At 39.6% G+C, this 20,106-nt stretch overlaps 2 protein-coding genes and 1 long non-coding RNA gene across 5 annotated transcripts in view; 2 read left to right on the forward strand and 1 right to left on the reverse strand.

The window, feature by feature from the left end:
- Window positions 1-19,408, reverse strand: LOC129785763 (uncharacterized). Of its 3 annotated transcripts, none has more exons than XR_008749966.1 (4): window positions 19,349-19,408; window positions 3,330-3,432; window positions 2,316-2,407; window positions 1-1,386 (listed from the first exon to the last, which is right to left on the reverse strand). It is a non-coding gene; the product is annotated as an uncharacterized LOC129785763 (long non-coding RNA). The 3 variants fall into 3 exon arrangements; XR_008749967.1 differs by having other exon boundaries at window positions 1-1,389; XR_008749965.1 differs by lacking the exon at window positions 1-1,386 and having other exon boundaries at window positions 1,844-2,407.
- LOC101920922 (bile acid receptor-like) lies at window positions 8,349-19,277 on the forward strand. The gene is made up of 12 exons (XM_027797023.2): window positions 8,349-8,615; window positions 10,139-10,243; window positions 13,087-13,213; window positions 14,403-14,768; window positions 15,378-15,518; window positions 16,138-16,277; window positions 16,367-16,471; window positions 16,569-16,668; window positions 17,809-17,937; window positions 18,401-18,517; window positions 18,954-19,024; window positions 19,144-19,277. The coding sequence occupies exons 2-11, from the start codon at window positions 10,211-10,213 to the stop codon at window positions 18,968-18,970; spliced, it is 1,275 nt and encodes a 424-aa protein (XP_027652824.2). The 5' UTR covers window positions 8,349-8,615; window positions 10,139-10,210; the 3' UTR covers window positions 18,971-19,024; window positions 19,144-19,277.
- SYCP1 (synaptonemal complex protein 1) overlaps window positions 19,401-20,106 on the forward strand; it is a 25,088-nt gene continuing 24,382 nt past the window's right edge. The window contains exon 1 of the mRNA XM_005230293.3: window positions 19,401-19,683. Within this exon, the coding sequence (XP_005230350.1) occupies window positions 19,576-19,683 (108 nt within the window). The 5' untranslated portion in view covers window positions 19,401-19,575. The remainder of the gene's footprint in view (window positions 19,684-20,106) is intronic.

A 20,106-nucleotide genomic window follows, 5' to 3' on the forward strand; every position in this document is an offset into this window, starting at 1 on the left:
CGGTGTGCGATAACGCGGGGCTGCGACCCGTGGAGCTGCCGCCTTATCTGGTGCTCCCGCGTGGCCCCTGGGCAGCAAACATCCCCTGCTGGCGCTCCGCAGCGCGCACTCGCTGCCTTGAAACTTTTATCTGCTCACTGAAGCTACTGTCAGTGTTCTGTCACGTCCTTGATGCTTTGCTTAACATTGTGCCCCGGAGCTTCCTCAGTTCATACTACCAACAATAATGTTTTAACAGGACTCCCTTTGACTTAACTCATCTTTCCAGTTTAACTCCCTGTTCAGAGAGGACACATAGGAAAACCCGAGGATGCTTATCAGATAAAGTTTACGATCCCAGAGATAATCAATCACAGTGCATAAGTGCCGATATGATGATTTTATACAAGCAACAATTTCAAAACATTCACACGATCCAGAAGAGAATAGGGTAAGCAGCTGCATCTAGACTATTTAATCAGAATCACATCAATTAGTAGAGTAAGATACATTTTGCACATTTGGGAAATGTAATGCTGGTTTATAGTAACTTGTGTGGCACTAAACATCTAGCTCATGCTCTATAGCACATTTTACCTTCCGGTCCTTCCTTGTTTTTCTTATTAGAGCACACCAAAAAGTTAAGACAACTCGTTATGACAATTCCTTTTTTATAACGGGTGAATGATGTCCAAATGAACATCTGGAAAACTGACAAAGTTTACTATTCTGGTTATGGAACCAGTTGGCAAAAGGTTGCCCTGTAATAAGATAGACATGCCATCCTGAAGTGGCAGCCTGTGCTTGTTTCCCCTGTCACACTCTGTCCCCACTATTATATCCTCAAATGACCCCACCTGTGGCATTCTGCACCCACTGTCGCCTCTCTCTGCTCATGCTCCCAATTCCGTAGCTGTCCTTAATGCTTCTGCCAGCACCTTCCCACAGAGCCTTTGAGCAGCCCCGCAGGAGCAGGCCTGCTGCAGCTACAGAGAATGATACAGGTATCTTCCCCTTTTTCACCTTATTCAACATAAGCAAGTTCTGTGAGGTGAAACATGCAATCTCTAAGGCTCCACTCGATTCAGCTTTACAGCGGGGAGGCACTCGATGAGCCATGTAGAAACGAAGCGCTGGAAGCTCCCAGTTCACCTCTACCAGGAAGCTGGCTGAAGGAGCAACCCGTCTGTGCGGCGTGAAGGACCACTACACTTCATCAGAAGCTGCACCTGGATTGTTGTCTGAACCTCTGGCCTGTTCTGTTCCGTGCATTTATATTCACTTTTCCCTGGCTTCAGAGGTGACATCCTGGCCTTTCATGCCAAGTACAGACAAGCAAGAGAGATGAGGGCCAACACTGCTCTATCAGACTTTCAGGATCGGTGCAGTCCCTCTGTGGGATGCTGGCTGCTTGAAATAAAATTGCAGAATGAGAAGATGACGGGAGTCTATGATACCACCACCACACTGCGCTCAGCCTTGTGTTCTCACTCAAGGATGTGTGTCCCCCCTCTCCAGCAGATCTTTTGACACAGAATCATTTGTTCAGCTTCCAAAGGACAGTAGAGTAAGCTAGTGTGGCACCAGAACACAGATCGGATCTCAGTAGGACAAAGCTCCTCCATTTAAATGCCGGGAATGCTTGTCACCAAAACTTCTAGTGTGTAGCAAGAGAGCTTAAACAAATCAACGGATGAGCATTTTCCGAGTAGTGGTGTCTTATAATTCCTTTGGCTTATCACATCAATTCTGTATAAACTAAAGAGAATGTATAAATTCAGCCTCTCAAACTTTTTAGTGTTTAACTTCAATTCAATTAAACACTTATGTATGTGTACAAAGTGAAAAATGAGGTTACAAGAGGTTAATGCTTTAATGCTTTTAATAACTCTTAACCACATGGCTGTATTTTGTCAAACAGAACACAGATTTGTTGTAGCAGGAAAAGTATACGATAGAAGCATACTGAGGCTCTCCAAAACAGCAGAGCTGCTATGAAACCAAAACCTTTTCTTGGCCATCTTTGAAAAATCATAAATAGTATTTCTGTGATGGAATAAATACATAAATAATGGAATTTATATATAATACATATATGATGGAATAAATAAATAAACAGCATTTCTAGTATAGCTGAGGAGGTTCTTGCTCATAGTAGGAAAATCAAAAAGAAAAGAAACTTAGACCAAAAGCACAGAAAAAGTAATTGCAGAGACTGGTAACAGACACAGCACAGAATCCTGACCACAACACAGTACTTGTAAACCTGGGGTGACTTCAGGTATCAGTACTGAGCATGTTGAAACAATGTGCACCAGGCAGTGCCCGTAACTTACCCAGAAACTGGCAGTGAACAGGTAATAATGCACAGAGGAATTGACCGGTGGAAAAAGGCAACATCTGTGACAGGCTGAGTGGCATCTAAATGCTGGAAGTAGATGAAAGAATAAAGGGTAAGTTTCTAGGGTAGTTCTTGCGTTGCAAGTAAAATAATGTTAATCCTAAGTGTGGTCAGCACAGTTTGAAAAATTTTGGCCCAGTCTCATCTCTGAAAGCACAAGCCCCACATAGTAATGCAGCAGACACCAGCTTTTCAAAAGCTGAATGTGACCATTTCTCTTTTCCACTACAGTTCTTCACTGAAAAACCTGGTGTCTAACAGCCAAATATTTCAGCAGCTACAGCTTGCTTAAAAAACAAACCAGACCTCTCTCACACCCCCCAACTGACACTTTTTGACTGCTTGCTTTTAGAGTTAAGTAATGGTGTTAACACAATCATCAGCTACTGTCACAGTTTTACTGGTATTGCCCTCAACAAAATCTGTAGCACAGAGACTCACAGACCAGGAGGCCAAGGGAATCCTCTTACCGCGTTTCCTAGCCTATACTTCAAGGTGGATTACTATTGCATAAAACAGAGTTGTTCTGTGACAAAAGTTATTACTAAGGTACTCAGTCTTATTGTTCACCTTAATTACCCTGCTTTGATAAATCTTGAAGAGTCACCCGCTGCACCACAGCACTCACATTTATGACTCTAATATTCTTTTTACTATTAAAACAAATGTCCTTAAGATGGAATCCAGGCTGGAAAAAAGGGAAAACATTATCACTGATAAATGGATAAATCCAGATTTCAGTCTCTCAGCAGCAAGACTTCACTGTCGATAAAATGCTGACCAAGGGATTCCACAATAATTAATTTGTAACACTTAATTCAGAGTGTCCAGATATTCTGCTTTATGGAAATCAGACCCAGGACTTGGCTTCTCTTTGCTGTACCTACCAAGAAGTCATTTGAGAATCTCAATGCTTGAAGTTACATTTACAAGTATCTCTATGAATTACCAATTCTGAGATCGTTGCAGGAGATTTTTGTTGGCGTCTTTACTTTCTTCCACGTTGTGCCTTCCGATGCACTGGAGCATTTTATCGACAAATCTTGGTCTTCCTGCCAAGGAGAAACACATACATTTGGCACAGGTTATTGAAGGATGGATATGTAAGGATACCATATATTTTGTCAAGGTTGAATGGATGGGCTTATTCATACCTATTCTGCCTTAAGGTAGTGGGATTGCTCTGCATACCAACCTCAAGAGAATGCATGGAAGAAATGGGAACATTTTGTAGGCTGTCTTGAGATTTTCAAGTAAGCTTAAAGCAGTTTGGCTCTTGCATTAAAATTGAACATAAGTGTTTAGCTCTTCAAGATTTGTGAAAAGCCTGTAAGAAAATGCATAGTGAAACTAACCAACAACTTCATGATTAAGAAAAAAAGTAAGTCTTTAAAAGACCAAAATTGGGTTTCCCTCTCTGGTCTGATACGATCTCCCATTATTTCACCCCATGAAAGCATTTAAGAACTTAAATGAGAACTGTCATCTTCTCCTGAGTTACTACTCTTCTAATTTGACTATGATGATGTCTGATAGATCTGATGCAAAACAGGAGAGTATTCATTAGCTCTAACACTAAACCAGCTGAATGAACAGATGCTCTGCAATGCTAAATGGGGGCTGTTCCCTGTATAGATCCCCTGTCACCCCTTTTGGGGGAAGAGTTGAATAATTTCATATTTGAACACTCCATAAATTCAGGTTGAAAAGTGCTGCCCAATGAAATTTCGCTGACTCATCTCACTCTCATTCCTCTGCTGAAACGTACAGTTTTGCTCTGTAAAGACTATTTCTCTTTAATTTCTGCAAATAACTGTACTGCTCTAAAAAGCTACATGTAGGGAAGATAAAAGTTTTGCAAACCAGTGCTCAAAGAAAATGACACACAAACCTTGTGGCCTGAAGCTACAAAACTGAGTAACATGCTTAAAACCTACAGAAGGGGGGAAGTACTGCATGAACTTGTAGTACAAAATAGCATCTTTTTAATGTTTTGTTTTATTGGTGGTAGTATTACATCGGATTTTAAGTACTTCAGTCTGGCAGGGGCCCTATTCAGCAGAGGCCATATATGTACACAGAAGAAGACAGTCTCTGACCTACTACACTCACATTCTTAAGTTTCAAGTGAACCAGCCAAGTTTCTCTCTCTGCTGCAGGCAAAATAGGCAAACAATGACATCAAAACAAGCACATTTCTCAAAATTCTAGATTAATTACCTTTTAGGTGAACATAAAGTAAGCCAAGTTACCTTTGACAGGCAATCCCATGCCACTTCTGTTCATTGCAACCCTCCTCTAACTGATGCCTACAGACAGTTTGGTACCATTCCCACACAAGCTTCCTTTGCCTGTCCTCAAGTTTTACATCCAAATTATTGGTGAATGTGCTGAATAAAACAAGAGACAACTCCCTATACTGCTGTAGCTTCTGGACCCCATGCTGTCTTGGAACCTGTGATCCAACAATGGAAACCACCCTGTGCAACAGATTTGCATTCTATTCAAATTAAATCTTTCTCTGTTGACAGCCACGAGTGCAAGATAACACCAACATACAAAAATATTAGTCACGAGGCTTTGTGCCATTTCTCACCTGGGGCTTAGATTCACCCACGCCATGCAGAAAATCCAAACAGTGCCAGAACCACTGCACTTTTTGAAGATTAATAAATCCAGAGAGGGTGAACAGAAAGATTGCCTTTTTTTCATTAGTGCCTTAACAAATGGTAAATTTTTGGGATGTATTTGTCTGCCAGTGCATTTTATGCCTATAAAACATTTTATTTCTTTAAACCAAAAACACGTAAAGAGTAAGTTAATTAATTTTAATACATAAACTGTATTGTTAATACTCAACTTTAATGTTGTTCAGAACAGTTTACTAACAGGAGAGACTTAATACAACAATGAAATAATCTGTATTTCAGTATAACCTTTAACTTACATATAACACTGATTACTGTAATTAGCAACTAGTTTTCCAAAGGTTCCCAGTTGTTTAGTATTTGACTCTTGCTTTCATCATTTAGTGATTTACAGTAATGAGCTGGAACATCAGTATTTTGTACTGAAATGGCTGAAATAGTTGTCCAGGCATCATTGCCCTCATGTGACAGATCTCAGATGTTGTTGTGAAAAGTTAGCCAAAAGCAATAGACAATGCCATCACTTCTGCTTCGTTTTTACTGAAAAACAACAACAAATGACTTGTAGTCAGAGTCTCAGTAGCTTTTGAAGGACTGTTACTTCACTGAGATTCTGCCCTTTGTTTAAGTTTTGTTTGACAAATGCTTTATAAATGAGCAGAAGAGGTGGTTTATGTTTCATTAATGAGGCTGATAGTGGTTAATTACCAAAGTTACGTAAACAATCCAATACCAGATCAAGCCAAAGGGTCAGTTATGTAGAGAAGATCCAGCTGGAGTATATAGGATTTCCTTTAACTATTCAGACACCAAGCAAGTTACAGAGATCTAGAATTTCTAGTTCAGATGAATAAAGAATTCTACTAGCTCGAAAATGAATTCTCTTAACCAGTATCGACCTAGGAAAGCTTTCTTTATCTGCAGTTTCATCACTCATCAGATTCTTAGACCTAACTGCGTAAAGGCAGACATTCTGTGTAGCTCAAATTGCAGGGAAGCTCACAGTTTACACGAATGATTAAAATGAGGCTGCAAAACCTCTGCAACACAAGGTGTTCAGGTCAGACGGACATCATCAGATCTGATCATTTTCTATAGAGAACATGCATGCCCCTCATTGTCCACTTCAGTGGCACTCCTAGATTTTGGCTCACGACATGAGCTTGTTCAGCTAATATTTTCAGGCTGTGTCTATGAGTAATGCTGTGTTTACTAACCTCTAGTAAACCATGCTTGAAGTATATGATTATTTCTTTTGCCCATTAAAATGGCACTAGGCATGTTACTGATCAGACACTAACAGTGTTCTACAAAATTGACATATGTAAGGAAAAATAACAGAAAACAGAGCTGGAAGAGATCTCAAAATTCCTTTCTCCTCCTTCATACCATGAAAATAACTCAGAGAGAACAATTTGTAAGTTCTATAGGTTGCCCAACTGATCTTCAAAACATCCAGTGATGAAGATTGTATGGGCAACTTATTCCAGTGCTATTTTTACCACTGTAATTGCTTTCTTTAGTACCTAATTTAAATCTTCCTTACTCCTAAATAAGCTCTTTATTTCTGAGTTCTTTACAAGCACGGTTTATTTTCCTCTTCTTTGCAGCACTTGTGATTTAGTGGGCTCTCAGGTCTCCCATTTTTATTGTCACCTTAAGCTTTGAATAGAAGTGATCTGTTAAAATAATGTAAATACATATATTTAACATGGACTAGACACTTGGTCTGAATCACTGGATGACTATGTAAAACAGTTTTATTACCACAGCTATGAAAGTAGCATGTAGGTTGAAGTTAATGACCATGGGCTAATAATACTTAACGTGGCACTGCAGTTAATTTCTACAACTAAGTTTTAGGTTCTTCTACACTTACTTTAGAAATTGAATTTGCTCTGAAACCAGTAAGTTTTATAACACTTAACAGAATGGGGATTAGATATCTTCTAAAAACCTGGGCCTCAGACTTAAGTTTCCCGAAAATAGGCTTTAAATACCCACATCCCATAGGTATGTCTGAACAGCTTACCAGTACAGTATCTTCTATCAGAAAGAGTACTAAAAAAAGTCAGTACTATGTAAAAGCTAAAGACAGTATTTCACAAACCTCTGCTGTTTTTTCCATCTTTCATGAGAAAGGCTGCAAAGCTGGATGAAAAAGCCAAAGGTATGTGAGAAAGAGATACTGCTATGAAAACAAATCTTAGTTCCAAGAACTGTAAATTCTTCATTTTTACCACTCAAGTTTTTTTGACATCTTAGTAAGTTGCTGTATAAGGCTGCTTTACCAGAAAAACAAATGCTGAACATAATTAAATTTACAAGATCATTACCTTTGTCTCTACTGCATAATCTATGTGTTTCAGCCCTCTGTCACCACACATTATCAATGCAGAACATTTGAAAGCTCAAAAGGTCCCATAAGATGCTCAAAAAACATCTGAGTTAATCTTTTTTGTTCTTGAAAGCCAGACTCAACCATTCCACCTCCAAAGACTAACAGATTCCTAAATGGTGCCAGATTACATGGAAATAAGTAGCATGCTCTTGTCTGGAGTCTATGGAACACAAATATGACTCTCCTTTGAAGGGTCATGTCAGTTTGCTGCGTATTGTGCCACAGATCCCTGAAAACCTATTGTCCCTAAAGACTATTTTAAGTGACTTTGCAGTAAGATAAGCAACAGGAAATTGTTTTTTCCTTTTGCAATCTAATTCCGCGAAGTACACAACAGAACCAGTTTTTTCCTGAAGTAAATTGCTCTTACACAGAAGAAAAGTGATCTCCTCCTGGAGTTAGTGTGTTTGCAACCTGCTGCGCATCATGTTAGGAAGCAAGTGTAATGACACGATAGCTAGCAAGAAAATGCCCTGTCCAAACCATTGCATCTTTTATCTAGGAAATTATTTAAACTTCAATTTTTAATGACATTATTAATAATGAAAATACTTGGCGTTTTAACAATGAAATGTTGCAAAATTAGCAGCAACAAAAGTGGCTAACAATAATTGTCTGTTTTGGGGGCACACATGGCCCTACATACGCTGCATCAGCACAGGTAAGTCAGAATGGGGAGAACAAGGTAAGTGTTTTGTGTTTGGAGACAGTGGCCTAATGAAGTGCTTCCAAATTCAATTCTTGTGTCCAAATAATACTACTGCAATATTTTCTCCACCCAGGAAATGAACATTATCCATTAACACTCAGACATGTCAATGTTAAGCAACCAAAATAGGAGAATTTTAAATTCTACCAAGAAAGCAGAATATTTAGTAATCGGACAGGGAGAACTCTGGGAAACAGTGACGTGAGGGTCCCCATGGCCTCTGTCCCTGATGACCCAGTTATTATTTGATTTATGTGGACTTGCAGCTGCCCTTGCTTCGACCCCAGAAAAGGCTGTGTGGGAAGTTTGTGTCTCAGAGCTGTAGCATTGCTCTGCTGAGTGTCTGGAGCCTAGTGTATGCACAGAAACTGATAAATAGGGAAAAGGCCCAGTTTGCTCCAGCTGGACTGAGAGCTAGGATCAGCGCTACAGCCCAGCAGACTCAACTCTGGAAGCAAGAAACTCTCTGGAACTACCGTAAGTATTTTACTTCTCTTAATGCTCTGGAATTATAAATTGTTGCTCTAGCCATAAATCAATTTGCCATGTGAAAATATTTTAGGCATTGGGCTTTTTTCTTCTTTTTCCTTTTTTTTTTTTCTTTCTCTTTAAATGGCTGTCTAAATGAAAATAGAAAACATGCACTTTTAAATTTGCTATCCTACTGCCAAGAATTTGTTCCAACAGTACTTCATTTGACATACAGAGTGAAGTAAAATGATTTTAAAATTCAATTATTTGTTTCCCTTCCCCGAAGTACCTGGAAACCTGTAAGTTTTGAGCAATCTCTAACCCCTTATTTTACAATGTATAAAAATTATACCTTTGAATTAATAATTTATGGGGTAACAATTCGAGATAATTGCAACACAGTCCATTCGTGAAATAAGCCAATTCTTTTTATGGTTATTATATGACAAGGAAGGAATGCACGTAATGAGAACAAAAGTGGTATTTCTTCAAACAGCAGCTTTGGTGGAGCTTCTTGGCACATTAAAACTGAGAAACAGGTAAAACCTTAACAATGTGCATAGGATCAATCAAGCAATCCTACAACTCCCCCTGCAAAATCATTCTTTAATTACAGTATCAGTGGTTACTGAATTGCTTGAGTGAAACTCAATGTATCACCTAGCATTGCACATAGTTGCCACCAACTGTGTTCTGTTACATTTTTTTTTTCAGTTTTTGGTTTAAATGCCACAAATTAAAAAATTAAGCTATGTTTCCCAGAAGCAAAAGAAGTACAGCAATTAATGCTGAGATTGAAATGTGCCATCTCGTTCCACTGCGTGATCATTAATATGCCACAAGGTGAAAAAAACTTGAAGACCTTCAGATTGAGTTCCTAAAATTCCCTGTAAACAAGAAATTTCCCTATGACTCAACTGTCAAAATATTTACGATAGCAGTTAAAGTACTGCCAATACATACCTCTTAAAGAGCTCCCTGAAGCCTCTTCTACAAGAAGTATGTTTTGCATCTTAATAAATTTGATAAGTTGATGATATGTTACTTTATATTTTTATAGCAATAAAAATGATAAAACCAACATATTTCACCATAAATAACAATAAATAGATGTACAGTGCTCTAGTCTGAATACATATATTCTCTTAAGTGACTGGTTTGTGACTGTACTTTACTTTTATCAGTTAATGGCACTTTTTTTCCCCGTTAATAGCTTACATCTTTGATAAACTGGGAAGTGTTTCAGTTAGGACTAATAACTTAAGATTGATGAATTTCTGTATTAGATGGATAACCAACCCCTTGAATCAACATACATTTCAGTTTATATTGAACGTTATTAGTTCAAAAGACTGATTACTGTAAAACCAAGCCTGTAAAAGTGCAACATTTTCCAATGCGCTTAAGCAGCCTCCAGTCTAGGTCACATCTTCTTCTGGGGGGAAAAAAAAATAAAATCAAAACCTCCTGCTTGTAGGGGCTTTTAAAATTAAAAACCAACAAACACTCCCCTCCCCTGCAATGATTAGGATTTCACACGTGAAAACAGCCAGCAGAATTAGCACCTCTGAAGTAACCAAGAAGGAGAAGCAGGGAACAGCATGTGCCTTTGCGCAGATGACATCTTCTTTCAGGTCAGTTTGTCTGTCTAAGGACTGAAGACTTTCATCCTAACTGTGTTACAGTTTGTGATTCTATGAAACAAGTTACTAAAAAATGATTTTCCTTTTCAGTTATTTCGACTTTTTAGGCTAAAGACCTTTATCCATCATCTCTGGGACTGTATTTCTTTCTTTTGCTTCCATTTTAAAGCACACATACACAAAATGTAAGGGTATATTTTTAGTACACAGAGAAGAGAAAAACACAGGCACAGAGTATTTTGGTTTGGAAATGGCATGACTACAACTATCCCAAACACCCACAGCTCTTCCTCCAATCTTATTTCAACTTTGTCCAAGTTATAATGTTTTGAAAATTACGATTGGGCGTGAATGCTACATTCTGTAAGGATTCCACAGCTTTACAGTGTGTAGCTAAACTTTGTGTGCATGCAGAATGCACTTGCCTGCATGGCAAAGGGTTAATGGATGTATGTATGGGCTGAAGAAATGTCATGGTTCACTCTCATGAGGTGTGAGAGATCAGGCATGGCTACTGAACTTTTGAGAGACCAGCATGAAATTTCAATGACTCCTAAAGTCTGGAGTAGGCTTCCCTGCTGCTGACTGACCCATATCTAAAGGGTGAGGCAGTCAATCTTATCAATAATCAAAACCTTCCTGTCCTAGAAAAATTAAGTTCCTTACATATTTTATTCTGTTCTTTGTAATTTTTTTTTAAAAGCCCAGTTCTATTTTATATCAGAACAAGCTTGTTAATGCTAAATTCTCAATTGTTAGAAAATGAAACTGTTAACATTCATGCACAGGTATGACCGTTAAGTCTCATTTCAAGACACTACAGCATTTCTCAAATAAACACTGGATTTACTATTCATACTGTTATAACATTCTCTTAACTTAAGAGTTTCAATTTGCAAAGTCTCATTCTAAACTGGGAATTCTGTGGTTGCAACTGATAACTTTTATTTGCCGTAGAAATCAGTAAGAAGGGCTAAATCCTCAAATCTATTCTCATACAATACCGAAGTTGAGGAAACTTTGCCAAATGAAAGTCTGCTTCCAAGATGTAGAATGTTTAATCAACTGACCACCTTGCATTTGGTAATACGTGCTTCATACTCCCAATATAATATTTTTATCAGACTGGATCAGTGCAATTTTATTTTAGCTACTATTCTTTTATTATTTTTATTTGAAGAAACTGCTGGAATCCAGAAACACATTTCTTCAGCAAAACCACATTTTTAAGGAAAAATGTAGACTTTGCCCAGGCCAAATTGATCTAGCTGATAAGGACCTCATGAGTCATTTCTCTCTCAAACAAATATTTACTAGCAGAGATAACAAAAAAACCCGAGCATTCCAGCCTCACTGCATCTTTTCACCTTCTGCTGACAACATGAAGAGAAAGTGTTTGGTTTCAAAGACACGTCCAGTTAGCGAGGAAAGGATGTATGTCTTTCAAGACATTACTTTAGTTCAGATTCCCTGAAATTATATATTCATTTTCTCAGCTGTAGCTAGGTATAGGTATTGCACAAAACCCAACATGAGAGTCTTTCAAGGAAGATCTGTAAATCTAATTTGCTGTGATTTCTGCAAGAGGCACATACAGAGAATCCTGTTACACACATTGCTGATTTGCTATACTTTCCAAATACTTACTTGCCTTTTTCATCTTTTCTGTCCTTCCCTTCTGCTCAGGAAAGCCTATGAATAGTTGTTCACTGGCGAATTGTCTTGTAAAGACCTTACTCAATGGGCATCAGATACAACATACTTTTAACCAGTGGCATTCCACGCATGCAGAGGGACAAAGGGGCAAGGAAAGTATTTCCTACTTACTTCTCTAATGGCTGCTCCATTACCTCTCAATTGCTAAGCCACACCAGAGATTGTCTATACACATACCTAAACTCAAACCCGGCTCATGCTAGTGTCCATATAGACATGCTTTTTTTTTTTTTATAAAACTCTTTTAGGAATTTTTAGAACACACTTTTCCAGAACCTCTCCATAAAGTCAAATTACTGAAAAATAAGGCAAGTTTTGAACTCAAAGCACAATAGCTACTCTGCACCTACTCTGCCACTGTGAGCTCTCAGTACACTTTATTACGGTGAACATCAAAGCATCCAGCCAGAAGCCCAGGTTCCTTCAATAATCAAGGACAGGGTAACTCTCCAGAGGGTAATACATCCTATATGAGATTGATTTTTTTGGTCTTCACAGGATGCTTTGTACTCTTAAAGGAATGCAAGCTCTTAAATGTAAATTGGGCTATACTTAAGAGAGGCAAAGCTGACTATTACTGCATAAAAGAGTACATGGAGAAGAAGAAATATTCTATACTGGCCTTTCCAGGTTATTTTCCTATATTTACTTGATTCAAAATTGCATAAAAAGTGAATGAAGCAAATTCACTAAAAGACCATCTTTGTGCTGAAACAGAACATCTGCCACATCTAGCTTAGTGCAAATGCCCTAACTCATTCTGAAAGCAAGTTTTTTTTCTATCCAGTGAAGCTCCATTTAATTGCTTCCTGAATTACAGAATTTACCAACAATTAGTTTCATTCCCCCACATGGTTTTGTGTAAAATCCAGAGCAAAACAGTTTTAAATATAAGCTGAAAATTTAGGAATGAACTCTATCCTGAATCTGTACTACTAGGACAATCAAATGTTTTGCAACCTCACTGAGAGTACTATGTGACTTTGCACATACCTCTGATTTTATTCAGATCTGCAGACTGTTCCGTATTCTGAAGTCTTCTGGTTTTAGCTCTGTAGCTAAATCTAGCCAGCAATTCTTTCTCATATGATGCTTTTCATACTGCTCCATTTCTCTAGGTTGCCTTCTTGAAAGTCTATCACAGAGCAAACTGCATGAAACGGTGCAATTGGGAGCAGAACATGGCAAATACATTTGTCACTGTACCTGATGGGTATTGTCTTCCTGAGCCCATACAGTATTACGGTGAGTAAAGTGAATTTTTCATATTATGAAAAAGCAGTATAGTAAAATGAACACCTGTGGGAATTCCCATTATTTTCTTCATTTTAGCTTATCTTCACAAGCTTTTAGAAGCTACACATTTGACTATCAAGCCAATATGGAAAGTGTATTGAAATATATTAGAATGTGCTCATGCAGATTTTGTAAACGATGTGATTACACTGACTGATCGTTTCATACAAACATTAATGGTGCTGTCTCCCTTTGACTTGCATGAAGAAGACACAGGTTTTATTACAGTATTCCAGGTATGTTATAAATAGATAATGGTTATTCTGTATCTTATGTACCTGTAATTGCAATAACTAATCTGATTCTGGAAGAGTAAAAGCAGGACCCAAATTCCATTAAAGAGCAAAAGACCTCCAAACTGCTTAAAAACCCAAAATTTGTTTTTACAGAGATTTGAACAATCCCAAAGGAAGAATGAAACACGATGCATGTTGCACAAGCTTTCTTCAGTACAGCTGTGTGTACATATAAGGGGGGCTGGATAAAATTAAAACTCTACAGACAGAAAGGCATGAACAAGCTCTCTTCATTAATTCTGTACCTACATTTTGCTAAAATAAAATTTCATAAAGGATCAATGTGGAAAAATACTAAATAAAGCAAGCCTCTGCTTTTTGTTCTACTGAATAACTGTCACAGTAATTTTACCACTCCATATATAATTTCTGCACCATCTTTTTCAGACTTTTGCTGTGCAGTATTTTCAAAACTATGCCTGAAATATGTACCAATAACAAAAACCTCACTCATCAACAAATTCACTTACAGGAAAATAGTCTTCTGTTATGTGGACAACTAATAAAAATTACCTTTGAGTGCAAAATCTAAAGGTGTCATCATCAGTTGGCAAGTGACAGACAATTACATGCAAACAAGAATCAAGTGGCACCCACATGACATTGCCCAAACTGTCACAAGACTTTTTTTTTACACCTAAGATTTTACTTAAAAACATTACAGGTTTTTAACCTGAAAACATTACATTACATGTAAGAAGAATGTGTCAGGCTGCCCTTCTGAAAATGCATTCCTCTAATATTTGTGATTAAATATTTAATCTCTAAAACATGTTAAAACTTTCAAGTACCCGATGTCGAGATATTCTTCAGGTTGTTATTTCAATTTCTTCTGTACCTAGATGTTTTACCGGAGCACATCAACTATCAGCTGCAAGACACCGATTACCAGACTGCGCCTTACTGCCAGTACTCGGCTGTTCAGATCCCTCCTCCGGTGTTACAGCCACAGCCCTCCCAGCCCCAGTACAGCACGTACGGCCTGGACTCTCCCTACAGCGACGGGCAGTGCACCACCAGCAGCTGTGAATTAAGCAAACCCTCCTTTGTGGCTCCCCACAATGATGATGGTGGATACCAAGGGTTAAAGCGGCCCAGATTAAACCACTCTTCTCTGAGACTGAAGGGACAGGAGGAGCTGTGTGTTGTGTGTGGTGACAAGGCGTCAGGCTATCACTACAACGCGCTTACCTGTGAAGGCTGTAAAGGTAAGAGAACAGGCTGATCTGGGTCTTACCCACAGTGCCCCACAGTGCTCAACAAAATGTTCCATGTCAGCCGTTTAAGCAGATGTCATGATTTTTTAAGCTGACATTGCTACAGAGGATTTTGGAACCCTTTATCTAACATGCTTACTCCAGATTCACATTTTTATAACATTTTTTGAAGAAATACTTTCACATTGTGTATTTAATATGAGCATTTCATGCGTCTCATTTCTGCGTTGATTATCCACTAGGATAGTGTCTGTTTAAGCAGGTGCTGATTTTCTCATGCACATTTATTATAGATGTACTTCAGTGTTTTTAATTATACTTATTAAAATTAAATAAACACAAGTAATAATTTCTATTCACATTTTGACTTGCTATATGGAAGCTGTCTTGGTCAGGTAAGGAAAACAGTGATTAATATTAGTCAGAAAGGACAAGCCGTAACTATGCTGTTAATAATCAAATTTAAAATCAAGGTAGTATTTCCATTGTAAAAAAAAACCCAGTCTAACAAAAAAACCCAAAAGACACTCTGATTCTTCAAATTGTTATGAGATACAGTGCCTTAGATTTCTTCAGTCATAACCTGATCCTTGTCTACAGGCTTCTTCCGACGTAGCATAACCAAAAATGCAGTGTACCGATGCAAGAATGGTGGTCACTGTGAAATGGACATGTACATGCGGAGGAAGTGTCAGGAATGTCGCCTGAAGAAGTGTAAAGCTGTGGGAATGCTAGCAGAATGTAAGTGCTCCTTCCATGCTGGCTACTTTGCTGATCAACTTGGATAAAACCTCTTCCAAAGTCAATCCCTTCTCCTCATTAGAGCTAAATGGTATTGGTCTAAACTTCATTTAGCTGTAGGAAAATTTAGCTTTGGAGTCCATAGCACCTGTAGCGTCTTCATCTGCAGAAATGACCAATGCTTGGGAAGTATTTCCTGAAGTTAAGAGGACTGCTGTTCAAAGACTTCACAAGAAAAAAAAGGAAGTACTATCATGAGACTGCTAAACATCTTGAACCTTGACAGGACGGCAGCAAGCATATCACACGCTTTTTTGTTGGGCAGGTGGGGGGTGGATTTTGCACAATAGTCTTTCATGAAAAATTCTCGTGCTTGTATGTCACAGAGCCACAAGCAAGAGATAACGTAAGAGAACCGCAAACACTCAGGTCTTTGGCAGATACTGAACCTAACTCGCTAATGAATAACACATTGCCATATCCTCAAGGAAGCATAGTTCCTTACAGGTGGCAGCTCCTGTGGTGCAAGACTCGTGTTATCAATAACAGTAAAAATTATGGTTTTAAATTGTAATTATTTGAAAATGTACATATTGATACACACTTCCATGCCTCACAGGTTTGCTGACTGAAGTACAGTGCAAGTCAAAGCGACTCAGGAAGAATTTCAAACAGAAGAGCAGTTTTCTTTGTGACATAAAACTGGAAGATGAGGGACTGAATAGTAAGCATGTATCATCTACAACAAGATCTGGAAAAGTGGGATATTTTTCTATTTAATATATCTCTTTTTATAATTTCATTTTGCCCCAAGTCATTGTCACTTGATTGGTTTATCTTTTTAATAGATCCCAGAGAAGATGGAACTTACTCCAGGGGAACATCAGCTTCTTGACCACATTGTAGCAGCACACCAAAAATACACCATTCCCCTTGAGGAAGCAAAGAAGTTTGTACGTATACAGAACAACCAGCCTGCATTGCTAAGTTATTATTGTCCTAAGTACTGTATCTTGGTTATATCAGATGTCTAAACGCTCTTTCATGCAGCTACAAGAAACTGTAAGTCCTGAGGAAAGTTTTCTCCGTCTCTCTGAGACAGCAGTTGTCCATGTACAAGTGTTAGTGGATTTCACAAAAAGACTGCCAGGTAAGTTTCTTCCTTTGGGAAGTATTACAGAATAGTGTGACCTCCCCTCCGTCCAAGGCAGAAACCATACTGATGGCATGAGTCCGAGAAAAATACAGGCTTTAAGAAAACTCCCATTCAACTATTTTTTCTCCCAACTCTAACAATCAGGGTTACCATTTACTTGCCATGAGGACAAGTTAGAAGCATTCACTTCAAAAGCTTGCTATGATTACATTTCTTTTCCATTTCTGACATGGAGTGGAGACTTTTTCTGAAAGTACATGGACTTCAAAATACCATCTTGAGTGGATTACTATTTCAACACATTCTCTGAAAACCAGTTCAGTTTGCGATTTATTGTCATCGTCAGAGAAAAAAACCCAGATGTTCCTTCAAAGGAAAAGGCAGCACAGAAGGGACTAACCAGGTGCTCCTATTCATATTTTCCTTTAATAAAAAACAAAGGAACATACAATTAAATTCACTGCATTTCAATGTAAAGCTGATAAAATAACATTTGACAGAGAGGGTGATATTTTTTTCATTAAATTGTAAAATGTATTGACAAAAGTCAATCAACATATCTAAAGCTGATATGGGATGTAATTGAGCACTACTGTGGAACAGATCTGAAAGAATGGATGAACTGTTTGTTCCCATTATGTTACATATCCTGCTTTGATCAGGATTAAGAAAATAATTAATGAAGTTCTTTTGCTCTTGAATTATAAGTGTAGATAATGAGTTTGTCAAAAGATGAACACAATTTTTAAAAAGATCAGGTATCGATTAATAAGGAATATGCTCACAGTCACTAAGCAATGTAGCAAATTTATAAGGTATTAGGCTATGTGATATAATTCAAGTATTAGGAAGTATTTTTCAATAAAGTCTTGCTTAGTCCCAAAATTTTTACTTGTATCTTCCTGTGAATCTTCTAACACTGGACACTGACAACTGTTGTGTCTGTCCCGTGTCCCCTACAACCTGCAAACTAGCAAGAAAGATCCCAATAGCCTTTGGTACATACAGCCATTAACTATGGCTTCTCCTTTCCAGTAAAGGCATTTCTTAAAAAACTCATTTTATCAACACATGTTAGGGGCTTAAATGCAGCTACAGCCTTCCTTGATTCTTAACATGTATCTTTCTCTGCAGGATTTGAAAGTTTAGCTAGCGAAGATCAGATCGCGCTGCTAAAAGGATCAACAGTTGAGGCAATGTTTTTGCATTCAGCCCAAATATATAACCAAAGAATTAGTGAATGCCAACCATCAACAAGTGAAAGTAAGTTTGACTAACAAGCTTTCTATCAACACCAGTCTCAGGTTCTGACATTTTGAAATGACCTCCATTTATTTTAATTCACTTAATCTCAAATAATTTCCTATCCAACCACAGTGGTACTTAGAATAGTAAAGACCAAAATTAGAAAGAATTGGATCTCTCTTTTCCTCCCATTATTTCCAAAAAAAGAGCAACCTTTTTAAGTGTTTCTACAAATTGTGGGGTGGATGGATAGTATCAGCTATATTAATGACATATTAAATACTGTGTCAAGTTTAACACAAGAGACTTTGACCAACAATCATGCAACCAGTCAACTTGGTGCTGGATATCAAAAAGAACAAGTTTTTCTACCTACATAGAAAATTCACAGATTTTCAGGTATGTATCTGCAAACCAGATGCAGACAAATATTTTAAGTCACATTAAGCTTGGCTGAGAACTGTCATCTGTATTGTTCCAGGTCATGTAAGACTTTCTGATCATAGGACATGCTGTCATGTTCAAAACCTTGATAAAAACATTTATTCCATGGAAATGTCTCACAATGAAGAGAGTCCAACTTCCACTACCACCACAGGTAACGGAGGTCTCAGAACCAAAACTGTTGGGAATCTTTTGCTTTGCTGGCCCTGTTCTTGATCACACTGAGCAAGACTGCCGGTGTGGCTGCTGCTCATTCTCTCCCCCTCCCGCTTTGTTAGGCGCCGTGACAGCCCCAGGGAAGCAAGGGGTGCTGTTCGTTTGCCGACACCCCAGCACAAAGCCTTGAGTTTATGTACCAAAAGCTCCACGGTACAACTGCAATAAAACAGTTGTTACTACTTTAGAAATTAGATTACACAAGTTTGCTAACTATTTCACGGACTGGAATGGCCTGAAGCCTTAAAAGATTAGTACAAAGATTATTTCTAACCGCGGTACCCGTTTCTGCAGCGAAGTAACATTCTGCTTATTTTATTTCATTTTTAAGGTATAACCGAGGAGTTTATTACCGCACTGTTTTACTTCTACAGAAGCATGGGGGAACTGAAAGTGACAGAGACCGAATACGCCCTGCTTGTAGCAACAACCGTGTTTTTTTCAGGTAACCTGGGCGGCGACCCGCCGTGGGGCGCGTCAGCCAGCCCCGCGCCCGCGCCACCGAGCCGTCCGCTGCGGCCGCGCCCGCCGCACCCCCGCCCCGCTAACCGCGCTCTCCCGCAGACCGCCCGCTCCTGAGGAACAAGCGGCACGTCGAGGAGCTGCAGGAGCCGCTCCTGGGCATCCTCTACAAGTACTCGAAGATCCATCACCCTGAGGACCCCCAGCACTTCGCCCGCCTTATCGGGCGCCTCACGGAGCTGCGCACCCTCAACCACACGCACGCGGAGGTGCTGGTGACATGGCGGACGAAAGACCCCCGGCTCACCTCGCTGCTCTGCGAGATGTGGGACCTGCACTAGGCGCCGCCGCCGCCGCCGCGCTCCCCTCTACACCGCCGGGCCCCGCCCCGCCCCGGCTCCGCCGCCCCTCCCGCTCGGATCGCGCGCTTTCTCTTCCCGCCTTTTTGTCCTCCCTCAGCAGCTGCCCGGCTCGGGGCGTTAGCGTGTCCGTCGTGAGGTGCTGGGTCGGAGGCTTGCCGTTTGCTCCGAGGCCATGGAAAAAGAAAAACCGTTTAAATTGTTCGTGCCGCCGCGCCCGAGCGGTGGTCAGGTGTCTGCAGTCAAACCCCAGACTAGTACTCGGGCGACGGGGCTCTGTCAGGTAAAGCGGTGCTGCTGCCCGCCTTGCGCAGTGTTACCACGGCTGGCGAGGGCGCTGGAAGAGCGCAAGGGCCCGTCCGGGGGTTCCGGTGGGGAGCGACCCCGGGGGTTCCCCGGGCAAAGTCCCCAGCCTCTGTCCGGGAAAGCACCTGCGTGCCAGTGCACCGAGCTCCTGGCTGCGGCAAACTGTTCAGATTGGTGCTGGGTTGTGGGGGGGACAACACACATACGCCTTTAATTGCAAAGACTTTTACTTGTTTTTCTGTCAAAACCGAAGAGAATCATCTTTTTGAGCATTTGCTATATATTTTAACTGTACACCACCGATGATGAATACATGTTGGGTATGGGTAACTCAGAACTGTCTGTGGGAAACATGCCACTCGGACACCTCATTGGCATTGATTTGTTGGTCCCACCAGAT

Source organism: Falco peregrinus, chromosome 16, assembly GCF_023634155.1.
Source record: "Falco peregrinus isolate bFalPer1 chromosome 16, bFalPer1.pri, whole genome shotgun sequence".
Taxonomy (NCBI): Eukaryota; Metazoa; Chordata; class Aves; order Falconiformes; family Falconidae; genus Falco; species Falco peregrinus.

What these genes read in the sequence shown, in the direction of transcription:
- LOC101920922 (XM_027797023.2), top strand. Translation starts at nt 10,211, where the DNA reads ATGTGCCTTTGCGCAGATGACATCTTCTTTCAG. An exon ending in CAGATGACATCTTCTTTCAG is followed by an intron (nt 10,244 to 13,086) that starts GTCAGTTTGTCT and finishes CCATTTCTCTAG; the next exon opens with GTTGCCTTCTTGAAAGTCTA. An exon ending in TACCTGTGAAGGCTGTAAAG is followed by an intron (nt 14,769 to 15,377) that starts GTAAGAGAACAG and finishes CCTTGTCTACAG; the next exon opens with GCTTCTTCCGACGTAGCATA.